Source organism: Trichomycterus rosablanca, chromosome 2, assembly GCF_030014385.1.
Source record: "Trichomycterus rosablanca isolate fTriRos1 chromosome 2, fTriRos1.hap1, whole genome shotgun sequence".
In the NCBI taxonomy this organism is placed as follows: Eukaryota; Metazoa; Chordata; class Actinopteri; order Siluriformes; family Trichomycteridae; genus Trichomycterus; species Trichomycterus rosablanca.
This window is the reverse complement of record NC_085989.1, coordinates 18,382,523-18,405,098: the sequence shown is the minus strand read 5'-3', so window position 1 is coordinate 18,405,098 and position 22,576 is coordinate 18,382,523. Positions and strand designations below refer to the sequence as shown.

The following is a 22,576-nucleotide window of genomic DNA, read 5'->3' as shown; positions in this document are numbered from 1 at the left end:
CTGTGTAGTTTGCATGTTTCCTCCCACAGTCCAAGACATGCAGTCAGGTTAACTGGAGCTATAAAAATTGCCCTAGATGTGTGTGAGAGCGTGTGTGTCTGATTGCCCTGTGATGGACTGGAAATAGACTGGCAACCTGTCCAGGGTGTTTCTGCCCTTTTGCCCAGTGCATTGTACCCACCTGACCATGAATGGGGAAAAGCAATGGTAAAACAGCCAATGAATTAATTAATAAATATCAAACTATCGAAAGACCATTTAAGACCAGTACTAAATACATAAATACAGTTGGCTATAGAAATAATTGCACCTTTGTTTCTTGAACTAAATCCCAATGATATATGGTATAAGTGGATCATACACAGTAGCACTGCTGGAGTTTTTAAACACCTCACTGTCACTGCTGGACTGAGAATAGTCCACCAACCAAAAATATCCAGCCAACAGCGCCCCATGGGCAGCGTCCTGTGACCACTGATGAAGGTCTAGAAGATGACCAACTCAGACAGCAGCAATAGATGAGCAACCGTCTCTGACTTTACATCTACAAGGTGGACCAACTAGGTAGGAGTGTCTAATAGAGTGGATAGTGAGTGGACGTTGTATTTAAAAACTCCAGCAGCGCTGCTGTGTCTGATCCGCTCATACCAGCACAACACACACCAACACACCACCACCATGTCATTATCACTGCAGTGCTGAAAATGATCCACCACCTAAATAATACCTGCTCTGTGGTGGTCCTGTGGGGGTCCTTACCATTAAAGAACAGGGTGAAAAGTTACAAATAACAGCTACAAAGTGCTTCTACATGGTAAGTGGAGCTGATAAAATAAACAGTGAGTGTAGAAAGAAGAAGGTGGTTTTAATGTTATGGCTGATCAGTGTATTAAAAGCCTCTGTGTCAAATCGACAAACTCTCCAAACCATCTGAAAGTATCAAACTTAAAAGTACAACAACAATTCATTTATTATGTAGTTTTACTAAATGCGTCATTCGGGACAAGGTCACAGTGAGTCTGTTCCAATCCAGCACAACAAGGCTAACCTTGAACATGGTGGCAATGCATTACAAATTAGCAAACAAATGTGGGATTGCAATTATCACATTTTAATTCATAGGTTCTCATTCAGACTTCCAAATGCTGAAGCTTTTATCTTAGTTTGTAAATGCTAAATCCCTCAGCGCTCTGCACTGTTTGACTAAAAGTTTAGAACATGCTAATGAGTCTGTAGTATTCTTTAAGCAGACGGTTGTTAAAAAAGTCAGAGCTGGGCAAACACATTCACAGAAGAATAACTTACATTGTTGTTTACATTCACTGCATTATGTCTCCACTCTTTACACGTTTATGTCCAACAATGGGAAACATCACCATGTGGTATTTTTTTAACTGCAGATTAAGACTAAATCACTACAATTCATACATTTAGATTTTCAGCATTTAGCAGACGCCTTTATCCAAAGTGACTTACAGTACAGTTACAGTATACAATCTGAGCAATTGAGGGTTAAAGGCCTTGCTTAAGGGCCCAACAGCAGCAACCTGGCAGTGGTGAGGCTTGAAACAGCAACCTTTTGATTACTAGTCCAGTACCCTAACCACTAGGCTACGGCTTGCCCTACACAATGATATACACAATGGTTTAATCTGCTTTATATTTATTAAGACAACTACACCTGTAATAAGGTACAGTAGCTATCTTATAGCCTACTTCTTAGAGTACACATTAAACCAAATTGTTCAAATTGTTTGTTTATCTGAACACTATAATGCAGCTGGTAGAGTGGGTGCTCACAGCACCAGGGTCCTCAGGCAATTAAATTTAATTGAATTATAATCACGCCACTTGCCAATAAACTATCAACATTTGTTTATTTGTTTATAATCATGTGTAGCCTGCTAAAGTACACCCAATGTCAACATCCTAGTTCATTTCATTCAAATCATTCTCCAGACCACCCAAGGAGGATGGGGGGCCCCTGCTGAGTCTGGTTCCTCTCAGGGTTTCTTCCTGTAATTTTTTTTACGCATTTGCCCCTTTTTCTCCCGATTTTTTAGTGCGTCCAATTTTTACCCAGTTGCGTTATGCTTCCTCTCTACTGGTGCTGACATCCGCCCCGATTGTGGATCTGCATCTTTTCACCTTTACTAGGCAAGTTTATATGTGGATCAGCCACACCCTGATCAACAAATGATCCCTCGACTCTGTGCAGGCGCCATCAATCAGCCAGCAGAGGTCGTAAATGCATCAGTTATGAGGTATGAGTACCTATCTGGCTCCCATCCTGCATGAACAACAGCCAATTGCCGGGTGGCAGAGTTGAGTTTTGAACCAATGAGTTCGAAATGTCAGCTCTGGTGTGCTAGCGTGTTTTACCGCTGCGCCACCTGAGCGCTGATATACGTAACTTTTAACCCAGTGCTCCTGCATTCTGTGTATGGTAAGGACTTGCACTAATAGGAACTGATGCACCCCAAAAACCCAATGAGGACTCCTGAATCATTTGTTGCATGACCTTGAAGTTGAAGTCTTGATCAGTGGGCATATAAACAAGCACCCCACACTTGCACAACAGTATCTCAAAGTTTCTAAACTATCCACTTACTAAGTCGAAGTTCAAGTAAGGAAACTATATATTACTAATCCATCAAAAGAAAGTATTTACATTTTAGACATTTCTGTATTCCTTTAAGCAAAATGTAATAGATAAACAACCTGAACTACCAGTGAAAAGATACATTGAGGAACACTACATGTATCTAAACATAATTTAGGAATAAAAATTCTCTCATACTGACCGGGTTATTATTAGAAACAATTTTGTTTTGATTTGCATTGACCTTTTTCTTTAAGCAGCCAAGTACACACAAACCCTGCCAGCAAAATGCCCTCCACAGCATAACAGAGCATAACTGACCCATATTATTCTAGCAATGAATTATTGACATCTGGATTTAATTACTAATGTTTTTATTACTGATCTTAATGCACATGTTTCATAAGTCAGTGTTCCAAGTAAAGCACTAGTTGAGCAGTATTTGAAATTGAAGCTCCTGCCACATGTTCTTTTTATGTCACTTGGATTCTTTCCCCTTGCCATTTATTAGGGCAGTTGTAGCCTAGTGGTTAAGGTACTGGACTAGTAATCAAAAGGTCACTGGTTAAAGCCCCACCACTGCCAGGCTCTGTTGTTGGGACCTTGAGCAAGGCCCTTAACCCTCAATTGCTCAGTCTGTATACTGCCACAGTACTGTAAGTCGCTTTGGATAAAGGCGTCTGCTAAATGCCTGTAATGTAAATGTAATCCATAATTGTTGTGAACTATGCTACTTAGTATTTGAAACATACCACTGCTTAGTAGAAAATATGATTAACTGTATCTAACAGTGTTTGTACTTGGTTTATTTTCCCAATAATTTGTTCACATTGTTTATTTATATATACAATGTGCCTATATCCTAAATATTCACATTAACTGTATGGACAGAAATTTTATTATATATCTAAACGGCTGTTACTTTTGAAACTTTTGGTTCCAAATTTTGTAGAAATACACATAACCCACTTCCTTGGCCTGTTTCCTTTGTGTAACCTCCATTTGAGTCAGAATGCCCCATTTTAATTTTAATGAAAGTGGAACAATTATAAAACAATGACATTTCACTTACATGTTTTTATCAGTGCTTTATACTGGTCAGGGTTGCAGTGTGTCTGATGTCCCTGACTCACTAGATACAAATCAGTAACACAGCCCGGACAGAACGGCAATCCATAGCTGGGCCTTACCCATATCCACCACCCCCTAAGACTAGGGCACTGCTGGAGATTCAAACCCAGGCATTTGTGGGTTAGTATAAAGCCAGTAGTGCCAGAATGATGTTGAACTCGTACATGCTTAGTTGTTTTAATGAATTAGAAAAATACTTTAAAAATTATATTTATAATAAAATGTTTAAAATAAGTTAAAAAAAAAAAACACCAGAGCTGGGATTTCAAATACATCGTATCGAATCTCAGCTCTGTCATCCGACTGGGTTGGGCGGCTACATTAACAATGATTGGCTTGTTGTTCATACAGGGTGGGAGTCGGACGGGACCTCGTAATTGATGCAATTATGACCTCTGCTGTCTGGTTGATGGCGCTGCACAGGGTCAAGGAAAAATGCGTTGATCAAGGTGTGGCTCTCCGGACACAAAGCTGATCCGCATATGAACTCGCCCCATGCAGGTAAAAAGATGCAGTCAGCTGCTGCACATGTCGGAGGGTTGCGTGTGTCAGTCTCGCTCTCCTCAATCAGAAGTGGGGATCAGCATCAGTAAAGAGGAAGCGTAATGCAATCGGGTAATTGGATACGACTAGATTGGGAGGAAAATTGGGGTCTGTCTGAGTTCGCCATCAACTGGCACAATAAATAAAATGTAAACAAATTTAAAACCCAATAACCAAACATTTCGGATATTCCCTTTAGTGCTTTTCAAAAAGCCATACCTCTGTTACACCTGCATTTATGCCCTGGAACAAATCTTTCACAAACTAACAATCTGGATGCTCAGATGTGGTCCATGAACCACCAAGAAGCAGGCTGCTGGAACATGGGTTACACTGTTTGTATTAAAGTAAGCTTTGGGGCGGCACAGTGGTTCAGTGGATAGCCCTGTCACCTCATGGCAAGAAGGTCCTGGGTTTGATTCCCAGGTGGGGCGGTCCAGGTCTTTTCTGTGTGGAGTTTTCACCTTTTTTTGAGGTGAACTGGAGATACAAAATTGTCCATGACCAACCATAAAAAATTTAACTGATGAACCCTGTGTAACGAGTAATTACCTGTCCTGTCATGAATGTAACTAAAGTGTGTAAAACATGACAGTAAAATCCTAATAAATAAATAAATAAAGTGTGCTTTGCATCTTTATAAACTTCCTGTCATGCAAATAAGAAGCCCATGTCCATGTAATGAGCAACAAAACTTTGTTTAGAGTGGTAAAAGTACTGTAGCAGAAATCATTAAAATACCAAGGTTGTCATGACATGTTCCTTACAAGTTTATGTAAACTTTTCAGTTCAACTGTACCTCTGTAAACTGCTTAGTAGTGCAGTAATTTCATCCTAGTGTTGACTTAAACTTAAACGCTGATTTCTAGAGCCTTTAGTCCCCTAAAAATATTAATCACAGAATAGACTGAAAACCTCTATGATCCAGTCTTAACAAAAAGTGTGACTTTATTGCAAGGGTGGCGTTTTAAAACCATATTTCCTACATCTGGAAATACAATCCTTCAAGCCACAGTATCTCGCTAGCTATGGAAATTACTTGGTCCAACACATTTTTAAATAGGCAGTTGGTTGGCATACTGGTAAGCTGAGCTAGCCCACTACCTCTGAGATCCAGGGTCCACATTTCTTGTGGTGCTATCGGCCAGATCCCCAGCTGTACTATTGGCTACATCTGAGCCGCAATATATTGGCATCCTGTCCAGGGTGTGTTACTGCATTGCGCCCAAACCAAATCTCAGTTCTGCTTTGTTTGTTTGTTTATTAGGATTTTAGTCATGTTTTACACTTTGGTTACATTCATGACACGAACAGTGGTTACTCGTTACACAAGGTTCATCAGTTCACAAGGTTATATCAAACACAGTCTTGGACAAATTAGTATCTCCAGTTTACCTCACTTGCATGTCTTTGGACTGTGGGAGGAAACCGGAGCACCCGGAGAAAACCCACACGGACACGGGGAGAACATGCAAACTCCACACAGAAAAGACCCGGACCGCCCCACCTGGGGATCGAACCCAGGACCTTCTTGCTGTGAGGCGACAGTGCTACCCACTTAGCTTTCAGAGACATGATTGGCTACTACACATGTGTCTGTTATCTACAGTCCTCCTCAGTCAGAGTAGGGGTCTGCAGCAGTTAAGAAAGATATAATTTGGGTAATTGGATACAACTAGAAAGAAATGATTAAATATACATAAGCACTAAACCACCACTGCTGAGAGGGCTTCCTCACTGCTGCCGTGACTGCTGCCTCTGCTGGCTGGTTGTAGACAGCAGTGCATGACTCTCTGTACGCAATACTGATCTGTCTGAACCCGCCTCATGCATTTTAAAAGAAGCTGTTGGCTACTACACACATGTTGGTTAGGTACAGCCCTCTTCGGTCAGTGGTCTGCAGCAATTAGGGAGTAAATAGTACTGGGTAATTAGATGCGACAAGATTGAGAGAAACAGAAGAGAATTAATGCATAGATAGGGGCCTACTAAATTCATGGGGAAATGTGCTTAATTTTTTAAAAATCACAGATTTCATGGATTTTTAAACAAAAGTGCCACATTTCACGGCAGTCATTAAATTACACTCATAATTCAATGATAGAACACAGCCTACCTTAACGTATACAGCCTACCTTAACACAGCCTACTTTAACGTATACGTAAATACTCGTCCGTGTTTTCACACCCTCCCTCTGGTTCCACAGAATCGGTTGGGAGTTTTCCAAACTCAGTTTTGTCTAATCGATTGCTAATATGACCAAGTGTCTTTAGAGTTTGATGAGTTTATAAAGAAAGAAAGAAACTGTACATAGACAAATTATCAGAAGCATAATACTTTACTGGCTTATTTCTTGTGTGTAGAAGCACATCTTTTTTATTGACTACGGAATCCCACATACATCAAACATTTTGTCTGTCCGAAAAACCTAGCAAGCTCTCTACGCTAGAGGTAGGCACGTCTCATTAATTCCAATGTACAGTAACAACAGAATGATCCCAAATTCTAACCTACACATTCACTCAAAAATTACTTCACATTCTAAGCAATGTAAACAAAGTGGTAAGTGTTTCACATAAGAAGCTTTTTGCAATTTGAGCGCCGTGGCAACCGCAATAATCGCGAGCCCAACACAGCAAAGTCTAACTGAACTCACTAAGAAATACGGTATTCCAAGATCTCTGCGATTAAGAAGCTTAATAAAACAATATAGAAGTGAAAGTTTTGCTGTGTCTCATGTGCCCTAACCAAACTCGCTAAGGAATACAGTATTCCAATATCTCTGTGATTAAGAAGCTTAATAAAACAATATAGTAAAAATGGGCCCTAACTGAACTTGCTAAGGAATACGGTATTCTAGGATCTCCGCGATTAAGAAGCTTAATAAAACAATATAGAAGTGAAAGTTTTGCTGTGTCTCATGTGCCCTAACCAAACTCGCTAAGGAATACAGTATTCCAATATCTCTGTGATTAAGAAGCTTAATAAAACAATATAGTAAAAATGGGCCCTAACTGAACTCGCTAAGGAATACGGTATTCTAGGATCTCCGCGATTAAGAAGCTTACTGAAACAATATAGAAGTAAAAAAGCGCCCTAACTGAACTCGCTAAGGAATACGGTATTCTAGGATCTCCGCGATTAAGAAGCTTAATGAAACAATATAGAAGTGAAAGTTTTGCTGTGTCTCATGTGCCCTAACCAAACTCGCTAAGGAATACAGTATTCCAATATCTCTGTGATTAAGAAGCTTAATAAGACAATATAGTAAAAATGGGCCCTAACTGAACTTGCTAAGGAATACGGTATTCTAGGATCTCCGCGATTAAGAAGCTTAATGAAACAATATAGAAGTAAAAAAGCACCCTAACTGAACTTGCTAAGGAATATGGTATTCCAAGATCTCTGTGATTAAGAAGCATAATGAAACAATATAGAAGTAAAAATGTGCCCTAACTGAACTCGCTAAGGAATACAGTATTCCAAGATCTCCGCAATTAAGAAGCATAATGAAACAATATAGAAGTAAAAATGCTCTCTAACTGAACTCGCTACGGAATATGGTATTCCAAGATCTCCGCGATTAAGAAGAATAATGAAACAATATAGACGTGCATTAGTGCTGCTGTGGTACCATCAAAGTTTTGAACAGTGTACAAACCACCTTTTTGTTTTGTGCCAGTTTAAGTGTGCAAACTTTTTATGATTTGGGTCTGTTAACTTTTAGCTTTTCTTTGAAAGCTCTCTACAATCGGCCTCTGACTGCTGCAGACGGCATTGTTTAAAACCAACCAGTGACTGGATCAAATACGACTTAGGTCATGCATGCAGCAAGTAATGCTGAGGGAACTCATATGAACGGTTATATGAATGGAAACTTTGTAAAAATGAAAAAGGATCAATTATAAACATAGTTTTAAAAACGATGCGTCGACTTTTTGATGTTGCTATTATCAACTAGGTCAGCCCTAATGCGGAGCATTGTAAATAAATTCTCATTGATTTTTTATTTGTATAAAAGTGTACGAGTGTCATTTATTTGCAAATTTGGGCTTGTCAGTGACAATTTAACCATCTTCGTTAAACAGAGGGAGATGTTAGCTTGCATGCTAGTGGGTTATGCTGTCTCAGTCCATTGGTTTGAATGGCCTGAGGCTAACTAACACAAACCTTACATTTTTAATTTTAGAGCAAATTGCATATTTCACAAGAAGCGGCTCATTTGAATTAGGTAGGGCCTTATGCATAGATCACATAGAAAAATAGTAAAAAAAAAAAAAGGGCTGATAGTGCCATAACCATTTTATACGAATTGGTGCATTGCACAATCATACAGGTTTAGTACGAACTCTATAATCAGATATAACAACATCTCTTGAATATTCAACCAATCAGATTGATCAATGCATCACATGTAGAGCTGGGGGGAAAAACACTTAAAGCAATCACAGCATAAGTAGTGTTCTATTATAGTGGTTAGAGTCCTGCTCATGTACGCATTTACAGTGACTTCAAGTGTGTGTGAAAGTGAGAGAGAGCACGGTTGTATTAGTCAGCCAAGACAATTACCACCCCAGTGCATTAAATGATCACTGTAGATGTAAGTGGTGCTGTAATCCACCGGACGTGCCAAATATGGCCTGCTGTAACTATTTTCCTCACAGCAAGGGCCAAGTCGAGAATCTGCGCCTCTGTGAATAGCTGTAGGACCTCACAGCTGCCTCTCTGTGGTGAATAAGTCACAGCTGTTTCTTTTTGGTTTCTTCTGCTTTTGTTGTGTCCATCTTATTTTGAATTTTACACCAAGCAGCTGTCGAAATTAAATTCGTAAACAGTTTAAGCAAACTGAAAGCTGCCAGGACTCCTGTTAAGAATACTGACAGACATCTGTGAGAGAGGCGAGAACTTACAAAAGAGGAAAATCTACTGACTGTTCCATCGAGCAGAAAGCTTTAAAACAATACACACTATCGATTGACAGTATTGACTGGTAATTAAGATGCAGAATGAAATGTATTTTAGTTTTAAGAAGAGTACTCTGGTAAAGGTTGCCTTTTTGGGTTCATAAAACATTAATCAGAGGGTGAATTAGATCTTATTAAACAGCTATGAAGCCACAACAAGTTCATCCAGGATTAGTAAACAGGGTTTTTTTTCTAAATGCAAACCAGGTATCATGTTCCACAGCTCACTGTTTGCCAAGACTTATTTTACTCACAACCTGGTATTGTTTTAAAGTTAATTAAAACATTGAGAATCAGTTTGTCCACTTCATCTCTTCTAACTATATTGCAAACAGTTGGTCTCATTTGGTGGGTCAAACTGGGTCAAAGTACAGTCAGACTGAATTTGGAGTGCAGCAAGAAACTGTAAAAACCAAGCAGCATAGCAGCAAATCTGGGCAGTGAGTGATGCACAAGGTAGCACAGCAGCAATGTAAGCAGTACTGTCTTACTCTATAGGACAACAATGCCACAACCAGCACAATGTGGTTGTGCCATATATCACGTGAAGGCAGCCTAAGTGTGTTTTGCAGGGTCAAGACCTGAACAACATGCCATTATTAAGCCATTACTAACAGGTGTATACAACCATGAATAAAAAAAACTGTTGGGACAGTATGAAAAAACACAGTGTTTCTTATATTTACTTTGACTTTCATTTAAGTGCAGACAGGATGAACCCAAGATATTTCATGTTTTGTCTGGTCAACTTCATTTCATTTATTATCATACATCCATTCCTGTACTTCAAGTCTGTAAAATAGTTGGGAAGGTTTAGACATTTTGGCATACCAAGTAATAGTGTTTTTTGATATTATTTTGTCCCGTTCTTCCTGCAAACACGTCTTAAGATGTGCAACAGTACGGGGTCATCGTCACATTTTTATTTCAAAATTCTCCACACATTCTCTATTGGGGACAGGTCAGAACTGCAGGCAGGTCAGTCCAGTACCCGTACCCTCCTCTTCCACAGTCATGCCTTTGTAATGTGTGCAGCATGTGGTTTTGCATTGTCTTGTTGAAAAATACATGGACATCCCTGGAAAAGATGACATCTTGAAGGCAGCACATGTTGCTCTAAGATCTCAATGTACTTTTGTGCATTAATGCTGCCATCACAGAAGTGTAAATGACCTTTGCTAAGGGCTCTGACACAACCACATACCATGACAGACCCTGGCTTTTGGACTTGTTGCTGATAACAGTCTGGATGGTCCTTTTCGTCTTTGGTCCAGAGCACATGGAGTCTATTTTTTCCAAAAAAGACCTGGAATGCTGATTCATCTGACCACAATGGTCCATCCTAGATGAAGAGAAGTCGATGCCACTTCTGAACATGGTTAAGATAAGGCTTCTTTTTTTGCACAGTAAAGTTTAAGTGACATTTATGAATATAACTCTGTATTGTAGTGCTTATTAAGGGTTTGCCAAAGTAATCCCTTGCCCATGTGGTTATATCAGCTATTGATGAGTGACAGTTCTAGTTCTTGATGCAGTGCCATCTGAGGCATCAGAGATTACAGATGTTCAGTCTAAGCTTGTGCCCTTCTCCCTTACACTCTGAAATTCCTCCAGATTATGTGAATCGTGAAATGATATTATGCACTGTAGAGGGAGACATATGCAAATCCCTTCGTCTTTCTTTGAGGTTCAGTGTTTTTAAATAATGTCCTCACTCATTTGTTGACAAACTGGAGATCCTCTGCCCATCTTCGCTCCTCAAAGACTCAGCCTTTTGTAAACACTGCTTTTGTTCCAAACCATGATTACAATCACCTGTTCAAAATTACATCATTATTCATTTATTTATTTTGGGTTTTTTTACCTGATGCCCCAACTTTTTTGGAATATGATGCAGGCCTGAAATGCAGGTATGAATGTATATTAACAAATGAAATGAATGTCTTGGATACATTGCAGACTGCATGTACTATGCCAAATAGCATGTCAAAATAACACGCAAGTGTTAAAACTGCTAGGTGGCAGCCAATTCCCAGGCAGGTTTATAGAAAGTACCCAGAATTCCTAGTTATAGCCTCTTCAATAAAACCTTAACATTCACTTTCCAACATTAAATTAAATAGCAAAAACTTTGTGGAAACAGATTATATAAGGCCACAAGTTTGTGGACACCTCTCCAATTCATTACGATTAAGTGTTTCACTCTGCTTGCTAACAGAAGTATAAAATCAATGATATAAAATACAATTTATTCTTCCAAAGTTGTGGCAAGAGGAAAGCTTTAAGGAAAGTCCTTTACTGGCCCAGCATGACTGTTCCCTTGTGATCCATAAATACATAATTCAATGTGTGAGCAAACTTTAATGTCCTACACAGAGCCCTTACCTCAATCCGAATACCTTTAGGATTAATTAAGATGGTTGTGAACCAGGCCTTCTTATCCATAAACAGTCTGACTATCACCTCACAAATGCTCAAATTTAACTGAAACAGAGCAAAAACTCTACATTCTTGTAAAAGTATATAACTCTATAAGTAGGGGTACAACTCCATAGGAATACCCATGATTTAAGGTTTTTGAATGGGATGTCCAGCAAGCTCATGGTAAGGTGCTCACATACATAGTGTTGAATGCTAGTCTCAAAATCAGTTTCATGAATGTAAAATAGTTAAAAAAAAAAACTGTTTAAAACAATGGGAAAAAAATTCCAGGAAACTGTAGGCTGAAGGACTGTTGTTTCCAACTAAAATCTTGTAGCAAAACCCAAAAATGTTGGCTGTTCTTAAAACAATGGGACTAGAAACCTAGTATTTAACATATCATTCCTAAAATATACACCGACGAGGCATAACATTATGACCACTGACAGGTGAAGTGAATAACACTGATTATCTCTTCATTAGGGCACCAGTTAGTGCGTGGTTTATATTAGGCAGCAAGTGAACATTTAACCTCAAAGTTGATGTGTTAGAAGCAGAAAAAATGGGCAAGCGTAAGGATTTGCACATGGGAAGCGAAGGCTGGCCCGTGTGGTCTGATCCAACAGACGAGCTCCTGTAGCTCAAATTGCTGAAGAGGTTAATGCTGGTTCTGATAGAAAGGTGTCAGAATACACAGTGCATCACAGTTTGTTGCGTATGGGGCTGCATAGCCGCAGACCAGTCAGGGTGCCCATGCTGACCCCTGTCCACTGCCGAATGCGCCAACAATGGGCACGTGAACATCGGAACTGGACCACGGAGCAATGGAATAAGGTGGCCTGGTCTGATGAATCACGTTTTCTTTAACATTACGGATGCGTGTGCATTGCTTACTTGGGGAACACATGGCACCAGGATGCACTATGGGAAGAAGGCAACGACAAATCAGTGCTGGACAAACATGTCTGATCCATGGAGGCCCAAACTCGCAACTTACAGGATCTGCTGCTAACATCTTGGTGACAGATACCACAGCACACCTTCAGTGGTCTAGTGGTCATGTAAAATGATGCATAAATATCATAAAAAATATCATGCCGTATAATTAGGGCCCTACTAAATTTACGGGAAAATACCTAATGCCTAATTAGTGCCTAATTTCACACACCTTGTTTTTCAAAAATCACAGATTTCACAGAGTTTTAAAGAAAACATTTCATGGCAGTCATTAAATATCATACATAAATTGAATGATAGAATCAATGGAAGCTACAATATACACAGCGCAGCCTACCTTAAAATATCCCTCTCAATGACCAAAATACTAGTCCGTGTTTTGACACACTATCCTCTGCATCCACGTGTTTTTAGCTGCTTTAGACTTCAACATCTTGGGCATTTTGTCTAACCGAGCGTCTTTAGAGTTTGCTGAGTGTATAAAGTAAGAAATAAACTGTACATAGACAAACTATTGGGAGCATAATACTTTACTGGCTTGTTTTTTTGAGCACAGACTACAGAGAGATGATCACGTGTGTAGAGAAGCACACTTTATGAAATTCCCAAAGGGACAAAATGCACTCAATATGAAAACACACATCAAACATTGTCAGCACACTACACCACTGAAAAGTTAAGTTACACTAACTTAATGATGATGCGGTATGATTGCTAGGACCACCTTATACTGCATATTGCGCCTCATATTTCACATGCTACACAAATGAAAAATGTTTAATCTCTAAAGACATTTTACAGCAAATTTCATAGAAAAGGCTCATTTATTGGTCTGTGACGTCCTTACGTATAAGCATGCTCACTCTATGATGCATCTTGGACTGACTTTGTCATGTTAAGCACACCGAACATTGGCATGACACATATACAAGAAGTGTATATACTCACGCAGGTTATTTCCCGTCCTTGACTGCAGGCTCTCATAGGGCTGTCCATGCACAGCCAGGCCCTCCTCGTGTTCTTCCCCTCCAGCCTGCCGCATCACTTGTGCCAGCGCTCTGTGGAAACACGCATTTGTCACTGCACCAGACTGCAAGTCCATTAGAGATACAGCATTTCAATGCTTTCAATGTCTTTTTAATGGCACTATGGTCAAAACTAGTCATGTTCTCATTCCGGGCTCATTTTACCAGTGTGATGGATGCACTGTCAAACTGCAGGAAGCTGTACTCTCATAAGCATAGCAGGGTCATTCTACAGAAATGATGGAAATGCATGTCCCTTACTTTTTCAGCCTGCTAAAACATATGATTAGACCGAGTAATCACATGAATTATATATATTCAATAATTACAGACTGTCCCTGTAGTAATAAAACAAAGTTTATTTATATAATCTTTATTGTTTTAATTTTAACCTTTTAGATAAAATGCCTAGATCAAGAAAGTACCTTGTCCCTTAGATCAGACATGGGTGATGCGCTTTGTACTTTTCATTTAAATGTATTTTTTATTTAATAAAATCTCATTTATATTTACCATTAACATAAAAAAACATATTATAATATATATATTTTCAAATAAATATTTGTCCCCACAAACTATGTCATTGGTGTTACCGCACACCTTTTATTTTGAAAACATGCACATACTCTTTGAGGTTTTCCCTGGGTCAAGAGCTCAGTGGAAAAAGTGCAGTGGACAATAGCAAAAAGTTTGTGAGATTTCTTACTTCATTTGTTTAAAATAACATGATATGTTGTAGAATTTTTAGCGACGATTTAAAGGATGTCATTGGAGTTACTCATTTTATAGCTGAGGGTTTGAGAATATTCACATACAAATGCATTATACTAAATAATTTTAGTCATTTTAATATTTATGATATGTGGTCTAAAAAATTGTGACCATTTTGTAAAAATTTCCGTTTTTTCCAAACTGTCATTGGTGTTCCTGTTCCTGGTGTTATTTCTCCTAGGAGCAACATTCCAGTAAATGAGCCACATAAAAGCTTAAAAAAAACAAGGAGAATTATGAATTAATTACATTAATTACAAATAATAATAATAATAGGTTGAACTGTATTCTAAAAATGTTTGAATCAAACTTTTGCTGCCTTTGCGTCATTGGTGTTACATTGTGTCCTTGGTGTTATGCCAAGTTTTTCCAGGATTTTGGCATTATGAATGGATTTTTTAAAAACGTTCTAGCAATAGTTTGTTGACATGTGTTGTATAAAATAGTCCATATTTCAGAGTTTGTATTAAAGCCCCTTTGTTTGGCTACTCCTGTTTTTGTGGGGGGGGGGGGGGGGGGGGGTTCTTTTTTTTTTTTTTTTTTTAATTTAGCACGTCCAATTTCGTCCCATCTATCATCCTCTCATTAGTGCGGATTCCTGCTCCTGATTGGGGCTGACGAGGCCGTTCCACGCCTCCTCCGAAACGTGCACAGCCAATCGACCGTCTTATCACCCACACTTGACGAGTGTAGCGTGGCAGAGTACTGTGCACGGAGGATCACACACTCCGCCACACCCCCTCCCGTCTCCATACAGGCGCCACCAACCAGCCAGCAGAGGGCGCAACCGCCCCGTTCCTGAGAGAGCATCCCCTATGGTCAAATCGTTGTCCATAGCCACCCAGCCTCAACCGTGAAGGCAGAGCTGGATTCGAAACGATGCTCCTTCAAAATCCAGCTCTGGTTGCAGCGCGTGTCTTTTACCGCTGCGCCACCTGAGCGGCTGTTTTTGTGGTTTTTAAAGGAAAAAGTACAATTGCGAATCAAATAATTTCATGCAATGATGTGCAAACGTACAATTACACTATAAATATAAACAATCACATATTTTTTTCTTGGTGTCATCATTCCACCACTCTACCTTTAACTAAATCCTGAGGTTGTAATGAGAATGTCTTTTAAAAAATTCAACGTTGGTTGAATCTTTGGTAACACCAATGACAAATAAGCAGCTCATAGGCTCTTTATAAAAAAAATACTTTAAAATAATGAAAATGGATTAAGGTTGATTTTTTGTGGATTCATCAAGATTAGGAAGTAAATAATGTAATTTCAGAAGTTTAGGGTATGTTGGAAGATTTAAATTTTAGCAGATTTGTGTCATCCAGTTTGTAGAATGACCCAGCAGCTGGTCTAAAACAGAACATCATGCATGGCTAAAATTTACAGTACATGCTCAGCGAGGAATAAAAAAAAATCACACAGCAAAACTGTCAAAGCTTAGCACCTTCACCACGTTTTATTATGTTACAGACTCTTTATGGTAGAGTGGCCAGATGGAAGCCACCCCTTAGTAAAAGGCACATGACAGCCCGCTTGGAGTTTGCCAAAAGGCACCTAGAGGACTCTCAAACCATGAAAAACAAGATTCTCTGCTCTGATGAAATCAAAATGGAACTTTTTGGCCTGAATACCAAACGTCATGTCTGGAGGAAACCAGGCACCGCTCATCACCTGAATAATGCCATCCCTACAGTGAAGCATGGCGGTGGCAGCATCATGATGTGGAGATGTTTTTTAGCAGCGGGACCGGGGCGACTAGTCCTGATAGAGGGAAATATGAATGCAGCTAAGTACACCGAGATCCTTGAAGAAAACATGCTCCAGAGCGCTCTCAACCTCAGACTGGGGCGAAGGTTTACCTTTCAACATGACAATGACCTGAAGCACACAGCCAAGAGAACAAAGGAGTGGCCCAGTCAGATCCCAGACCTGAATCCAATCGAACGTCTGTGGAAGGAGCTGAACATGGCTGTGTACCGACACTCCCCATCCAACCTGACGGAGCTTGCAAGGATATGCGAAAATGGGCAAAAATGTCCAGAAACAAGTGTGCCAAGCTCTGAGCTTCTTTCCCAAGACGCCTTAAAGCTGTAATTGCTGCCAAATGTGTATCAACCAAGTATTAGGCTAAGGGTACAGATATGTAACCCTTAAATAAACGATTTTTGTCAGTAAAATAAAATTGCATATTTTCTAAACCCTGTTTTCACTTCGTAATTATTGGTGATTGTGTGTAGATGTTCAATCTATTATAGAATGAGTCTGTAAAGATATAAAACATGGAGAAGGTGAAAGGGGTGTACAGACTTTCTGGCTTGACTGTAAGTACAAATTAACACAGGCATAATGAAACAAATACAGATTTTCAGCAACCCACAATGGAGAAAGTGGACAAAAAAGGGATTAGACCTGGATTCTACAATATGACAGGCTCTTCTGGCTATCCATGACAAAACAGGTTCTCAAAAAGACAACAGTAAGGGGACTGTCTATTCCACCCAGTGTCTGCTTTTAACAGATGAACACCCCATCCATGCAACTTGCACTTCCTCTGCACACCAAGCGCATTTAAGGGCGATTCTCAGCTAGGAAAGGAACATTGCATTACAACTGAGACATTCTGCTCTCCCATTGTGTTCCTCTTGCAAAGCCCTAAACACCAAAACACTGGGGGAGTTCCCAGAAAACATCCAAAGTCAACAAAAAACTGGAGTGGACCGAGCCATCTGGCATCACGACTTCAAGATAAGATAGCGGTACCAGCCAATGCACACCTAAAATAAAATACAGGAAGATGTCACGATATAAATAGAAAAGCTGCCACCTGGAGCGCGTAGGCACTTACGAGTCACAGGTGACTGTCACTGAAAGACTGACAAGTCACACTGTGACGGCGTGCCCCCCTCTGTCAGGCAGATTAGGCTGAACAGCAAAGTCTTCAACGTGGGTGAACTGCCAAAATTCTACAATACATGGCCAGGTTGATAGCACAGCTGAGATTCAAACTTGAAAGCTTAAACTCAAAACCTCAAAATCACAGCATCGAAACCTCAAGATCACAGCATCTATCAGACTGCTGCACCATCTGAGCGCCCCCAGCTCAAAATGTTCCTCCCAGAACATGCAAATGGTAGAATAGATAATTAGCCCTTGTCAAAGTAACATCCACATGGATGGCAGGACCAAAGGTTTCCCAGCAGAACATTGCCCAAGGCATCACACTGCTTCCGCCGGCTTGTCTTCTTCCCACAGTGCATCCTGATGCCATGTGTTCCCCAGGTAAGCGATGCACACGCACCCGGCCATCCACGTGATGTAAAAGAAAACGTGATTCATCAGACCAGGCCACCTTCTTTCATTGCTCCGTGGTCCAGTTCCAATGCTCACGTGCCCAATTGGTGCTTTCGACGGTGGACAGAGGTCAGCATGGGCACCCTGACTGGTCTGCGGCTATGCGGCACCATACGCAACAAACTGTGATGCACTGTGTATTCTGACACCTTTCTATCAGAACCAGCATTAACTTCTACAGCAATCTGAGCTACAGCAGCTCATCTGTTGGATGAGCAACAGGCCAGCCTTCGTTTCCCATGTGCATCAATGAGCCTTGGCCGCCCATGACCCTGTCGCCGGTTTACCACTGTTCCGTACTTAGACCACTTTTGATAGATACTGACCACTGCAGACTGGGAACACTCCACAAGAGCTGCAGTTTTGGAGATGCCCTGACCCAGTCGTCCTGCCATCACAATTTGGCCCTTGTCAAACTCGCTTAAATTTTTCCTTCTTCTAACACATCAACTTTGAGGTTAAATGTTCACTTGCTGTCTAATATATCCCACCCACTAACAGGTGCTGTGATGAAGAGATAATCAGTGTTATTCACTTCACCTGTCAGTGGTCATAATGTTTAGGATCAGGGTTGGGTGCTGGAGCCTGTCCCAGCTTTTCAATGGGCGCAAGGCACACAGTAACATGCTGGATGGGGCGCCAGTCCATTGCAGGGCAGACACACACACACACACACACACACCCAGTCACCTATAGGGCAATTTAGTGTCTCCAGTTAACCAGAGGAAACCGGAGCTCCCTGAGAAAACTCGCACAGACACAGGGAGAACATGCAAACTCCACACAGAAAGGGGAATTGAATGCAGGACCTTCTTGTGGCTACCAACTGAGACACTGTGCCACCCACAAAAATTACATTTAAATTTATTAAAAAGCCTTTAGAATGAGTTTGAATCTCAGCTTTGCTATCAACCAGCCAGGCACCTACAAAGACGTAAACAGCTACAGTATGTCTGTCGGGAGGAATGGCTAAGGGATTCCTCATTACTGCTGCAAGTGCAACCTCCACAGACTGGTTGAAACAACCTGCACAGATGGTGAATAATGAAGACCAGTGTGTGACTCTCCGTAAAGGATACTGCTGTATGTGGTAAAAAGAAGCAATTGGCTACTACACACACGGTGGAGGAAGTTGCATGTTAGGTACAGTACGTCTCAGTAAGGATAGTAGTCTGCATTTGTGAGGAGATACACCTGTGTAATTGGATATGAGCTGGGTCTTGAAAATGGGACAAAACAGAAATAATAATCCAAATATATGTCAAAACCTGCTGCATCAAAAATACACACAACAGCTCAGAGCATTAATCTGTGTTGAATATTCTATAACCTTGTGGCATGACCTTCTAATTTCTTGGTAGGTGTAATGATCGACTTGGGCTTCTCACTGCTCTGTGTCCATAAAAACAGTTCTAGTTCTAGTAGTAAGAGAAAGATTGTCAGGTCTGATATAAACTAAAAGACGCTGCAAAAAGAATGTCCACTTATTAGAAATAAGGCAGCGTCCCTGCATTTTATTTGTCTTTTTAATCAGCAGTAAACATTAGTTAATGTTTAAGGTGCAAATTTTAAAGAGCAGGCTCTGTTTCATCGGGTAAAAATGATTTGTTTGAGTTGAATTTAAATTAGCTATATTTTTATATGTAATATAGCTGATTTCTTAGCTCTCTGTAAACAGTTTTGTATTGAGTAGTTTGTAATGACAAATTCAAGAATATAAAATGACACAGATATAAGTCCACCTCTATCTGTATCTTTGCTATTGATCTATGTGAAAGTGTGGCAACTAGTGTTATTTTGGGTCCTTTTTTAACCTGTTTTCTCCCCGATGACGCGCATTTCATATTTGCTATGAAAATGGCTTGCTCTGTGCATCCAGCTGTCTAATAATGTCCGTGTTTTATTATATTTATTCTCAGCATATTGATCAGCATATTCTTGTCTGGTTCTTGTAAAGGTTCCTTCCATTTAACATGTGGGGAGTTTTTTTCTTGCCACCGTTGCCCTCGACCTGCTCATGAGGGGGTTTATCGTCCTAGAGTGTAATTTGTACTATACAAACAATTTATTGGTCGATTTATCTGGTAATCAGTTTGTTGTAATTTGTATTAATTTGTAGAGACCCTTTACTTAAGGGGATGAGGGGTAGCATGGAAGCATTTTTCCTTGACGTGGAAAATATGCTGAGTTAATAATGGACATACTTTTTTTTGTTTGTTTATTAGGATTTTAACGTCATGTTTTACACTTTGGTTACATTCATGACAGGAACGGTAGTTACTCATTACACAAGATTCATCAGTTCACAAGGCTATATCAAACACAGTCATGGACAATTTAGTGTCTCCAATTCACCTCACTTGCATGTCTTTGGACTGTGGGAGGAAACCGGAGCACCCAGAGTAAACCTACACAGACACAGGGAAAACATGCAAACTCTACACAGAAACGACCTGGACCGCCCCACCTGGGGATCGAACCCGGGACCTTCTTGCTGTGAGGCGACAGTGCTACCCACTTAGCCACCGTGCCGCCCAAATGGACATACAACAACTTTAATTATTGAATTGATTATGCAGAAAATGTTAATGTTGTTTAATTTTGTAGCGAGATCTGCTTTTTTGTAAGTGATCATAATTCATTACAGTGGGTGATTATCTGTGTCCATCAAAATAAAACTGGATGAAATGCACCTTTTTTAAGTTTTGTAGAGATATTGGGCTGCTTTTACTGTGTATAATGTCACCATGTCTTATAAACTTCTTATTTATTTGTTTATGTATTTGTTTGTTTGTTTTTTTGGAATAAGTTCACAGTTTGGGTTTTCTTTTGGACCTTGACAAACAACCCACTGTTCCACTTTTCTACTCCATATTAACATAAGATAGTTATCTGCTCACCCACCTGGACATGTTTTCTCTATGCGGCCGGTGCGCCTTTTCCAGTCCGAGTTTGGTGAAAATCCCCACCAGTGCCATGATCGCGACCACTCCGCATATGATATAGACGATCAGGTTAGTTTTATCCTTGGTGGGGTCGTGTGCCGGGTCACTTTTTTTGGGAGGCGGTCTCCCCGTCATGGACCAAGGTGGGGTACCGTAGTTAGTGCAGGAGCGCTGGTCCAGGCGAGAGTCCTTAAACTCGCAGCAGAAGCGAAAGCCGCAGGTACCACAGCAGTACAAATAGCTGCCTGTGCGGCAAACGAACGGTGGATCCCACTGGCCCATCACGTCGTAGTAGCCTTGACATTTATCCTCAGTGTGTGGAGGCTCTGACAGACCACTCTCACCATCCCGAGATTCATTGGAACCCGAAAGTGCAACTGAACTGACCTGTTTAGCGCTCTCTCCTGCTGCACCACACGCTACAACTTTCACCAGAAAGTAAGCAAACAACAGCTCTGCGCCCCTCATCCTGCGCTCTTTATCTTCTCCACTTAAAAGCGCAAAATATCGCCTCATAAAGTTGCGCAAATCAGGTTTCCCTCCAGCGCGTCCCCGCTGTCCACAGTTCCGATCATGTTGGATGGTGCGTTTCAAAGCGCAACAGTTCCATGTAACAGTGGGTTACAGAGACGCACCAGCAGCTCCGCTCTTCCCAAATAAAAGTGCGCGTTATAGAGCTGTATCACTCTAGTATCTTATATCACCCATAGATCATATCACTCTCTCTGAATATTTAGAGCCACCACTCTCTACCAGCACAATAACGCAGTCCAGGAGAGAGTGTGAGCGAGTGTGTGTGTGTGTGTGTGATGAGGAGAAGAGGAGAGTGCGAGCGCGCGTGTGGGTAGGTGCGTACAGAACAAAGCGAGAATCATGAAGGTTCTTACTGATCCACATCTTAACAATCACACAGCTGCTACAAATGGACCAAACCCCATCTTTCACCTCAAAATCTACACAGATGTCTTTATATCTGATATGTAAAATAAATAAATAAATAAATAAAACCACAAATAGGACACCATAGTAATACTGGGTAAGACTTACCTTGCTTTCAAAACAGCATCGGTTTTTGTTCCATGAATATCACGTTATTAGAAACATTACTTTGATCTTTTGATAAATTGTACATAATTAATAACTTAAAAGTAAAACTTTTTAATACAATACTTGAATACTTGCAGCTTTGAATACCCGTGAATATCATATCATACCATATCATATCAAATACGAGATACTCTACTACACTCAAACACTGAAGTCCATTTACATTTACATTTTTGGCACTTAGCAGATCCAAAGCGACTTACAGTACTATGACAGTACACTGTCTAAACAATTAAGGGTTAAGGGCCTTGCTCAAGGGCCAAACAGTGGCAACCTGGAACTGGTGAGGCTTGAACCAGTAACTTTTCGATTACTAGTCTAGTACCCTAACCACTAGGTTACAACTGCCTCTTATAATGTTACTTGTTTGTAGCTGCCACTGCTACCCTCAAGGGTACACATCTTGTACTCAGGGCCAGATCATGCCGATCAGATGCCCTGGGCAAAACTAAACATGCTGCCCCTTTAGTAGATTCCTCAGAGCAAAAACTATTTTTATTAACCATGATTAACCATCTGTAACCAAGAATTGTTTGTTTTAATGTCATGTTTTACACTCTTTGGTTACATTCATTATGTACACATGGTTACACAAGATTCATCAATTCACAAGGTTATATCGAACACAGCCATGGACAATTTTGTATCTACAATTCACCTCACATGCATGTTTTTGGACTGTGGGAGAAAATCGGAGCACCGGGAGGAAAGCCACTCAGACGCGGGGAGAACATGACCTTCTTGCTGTGAGGTGA

At 40.4% G+C, this 22,576-nt stretch overlaps 1 protein-coding gene across 1 annotated transcript in view; it reads right to left on the bottom strand.

Moving 5' to 3' along the window:
- shisa9b (shisa family member 9b) overlaps positions 1–21,188 on the bottom strand; it is a 69,593-nt gene extending 48,405 nt beyond the window's left edge. Inside the window, exons 1-2 of the mRNA XM_062990316.1 lie at positions 20,674–21,188; positions 13,568–13,677 (exon numbers count right to left, since the gene is read on the bottom strand). Coding sequence (XP_062846386.1) covers positions 13,568–13,677; positions 20,674–21,182 — 619 coding nt within the window. The 5' untranslated portion in view covers positions 21,183–21,188. The remainder of the gene's footprint in view (positions 1–13,567; positions 13,678–20,673) is intronic.
- Between the last annotated feature and the right edge of the window lie 1,388 nt (positions 21,189–22,576).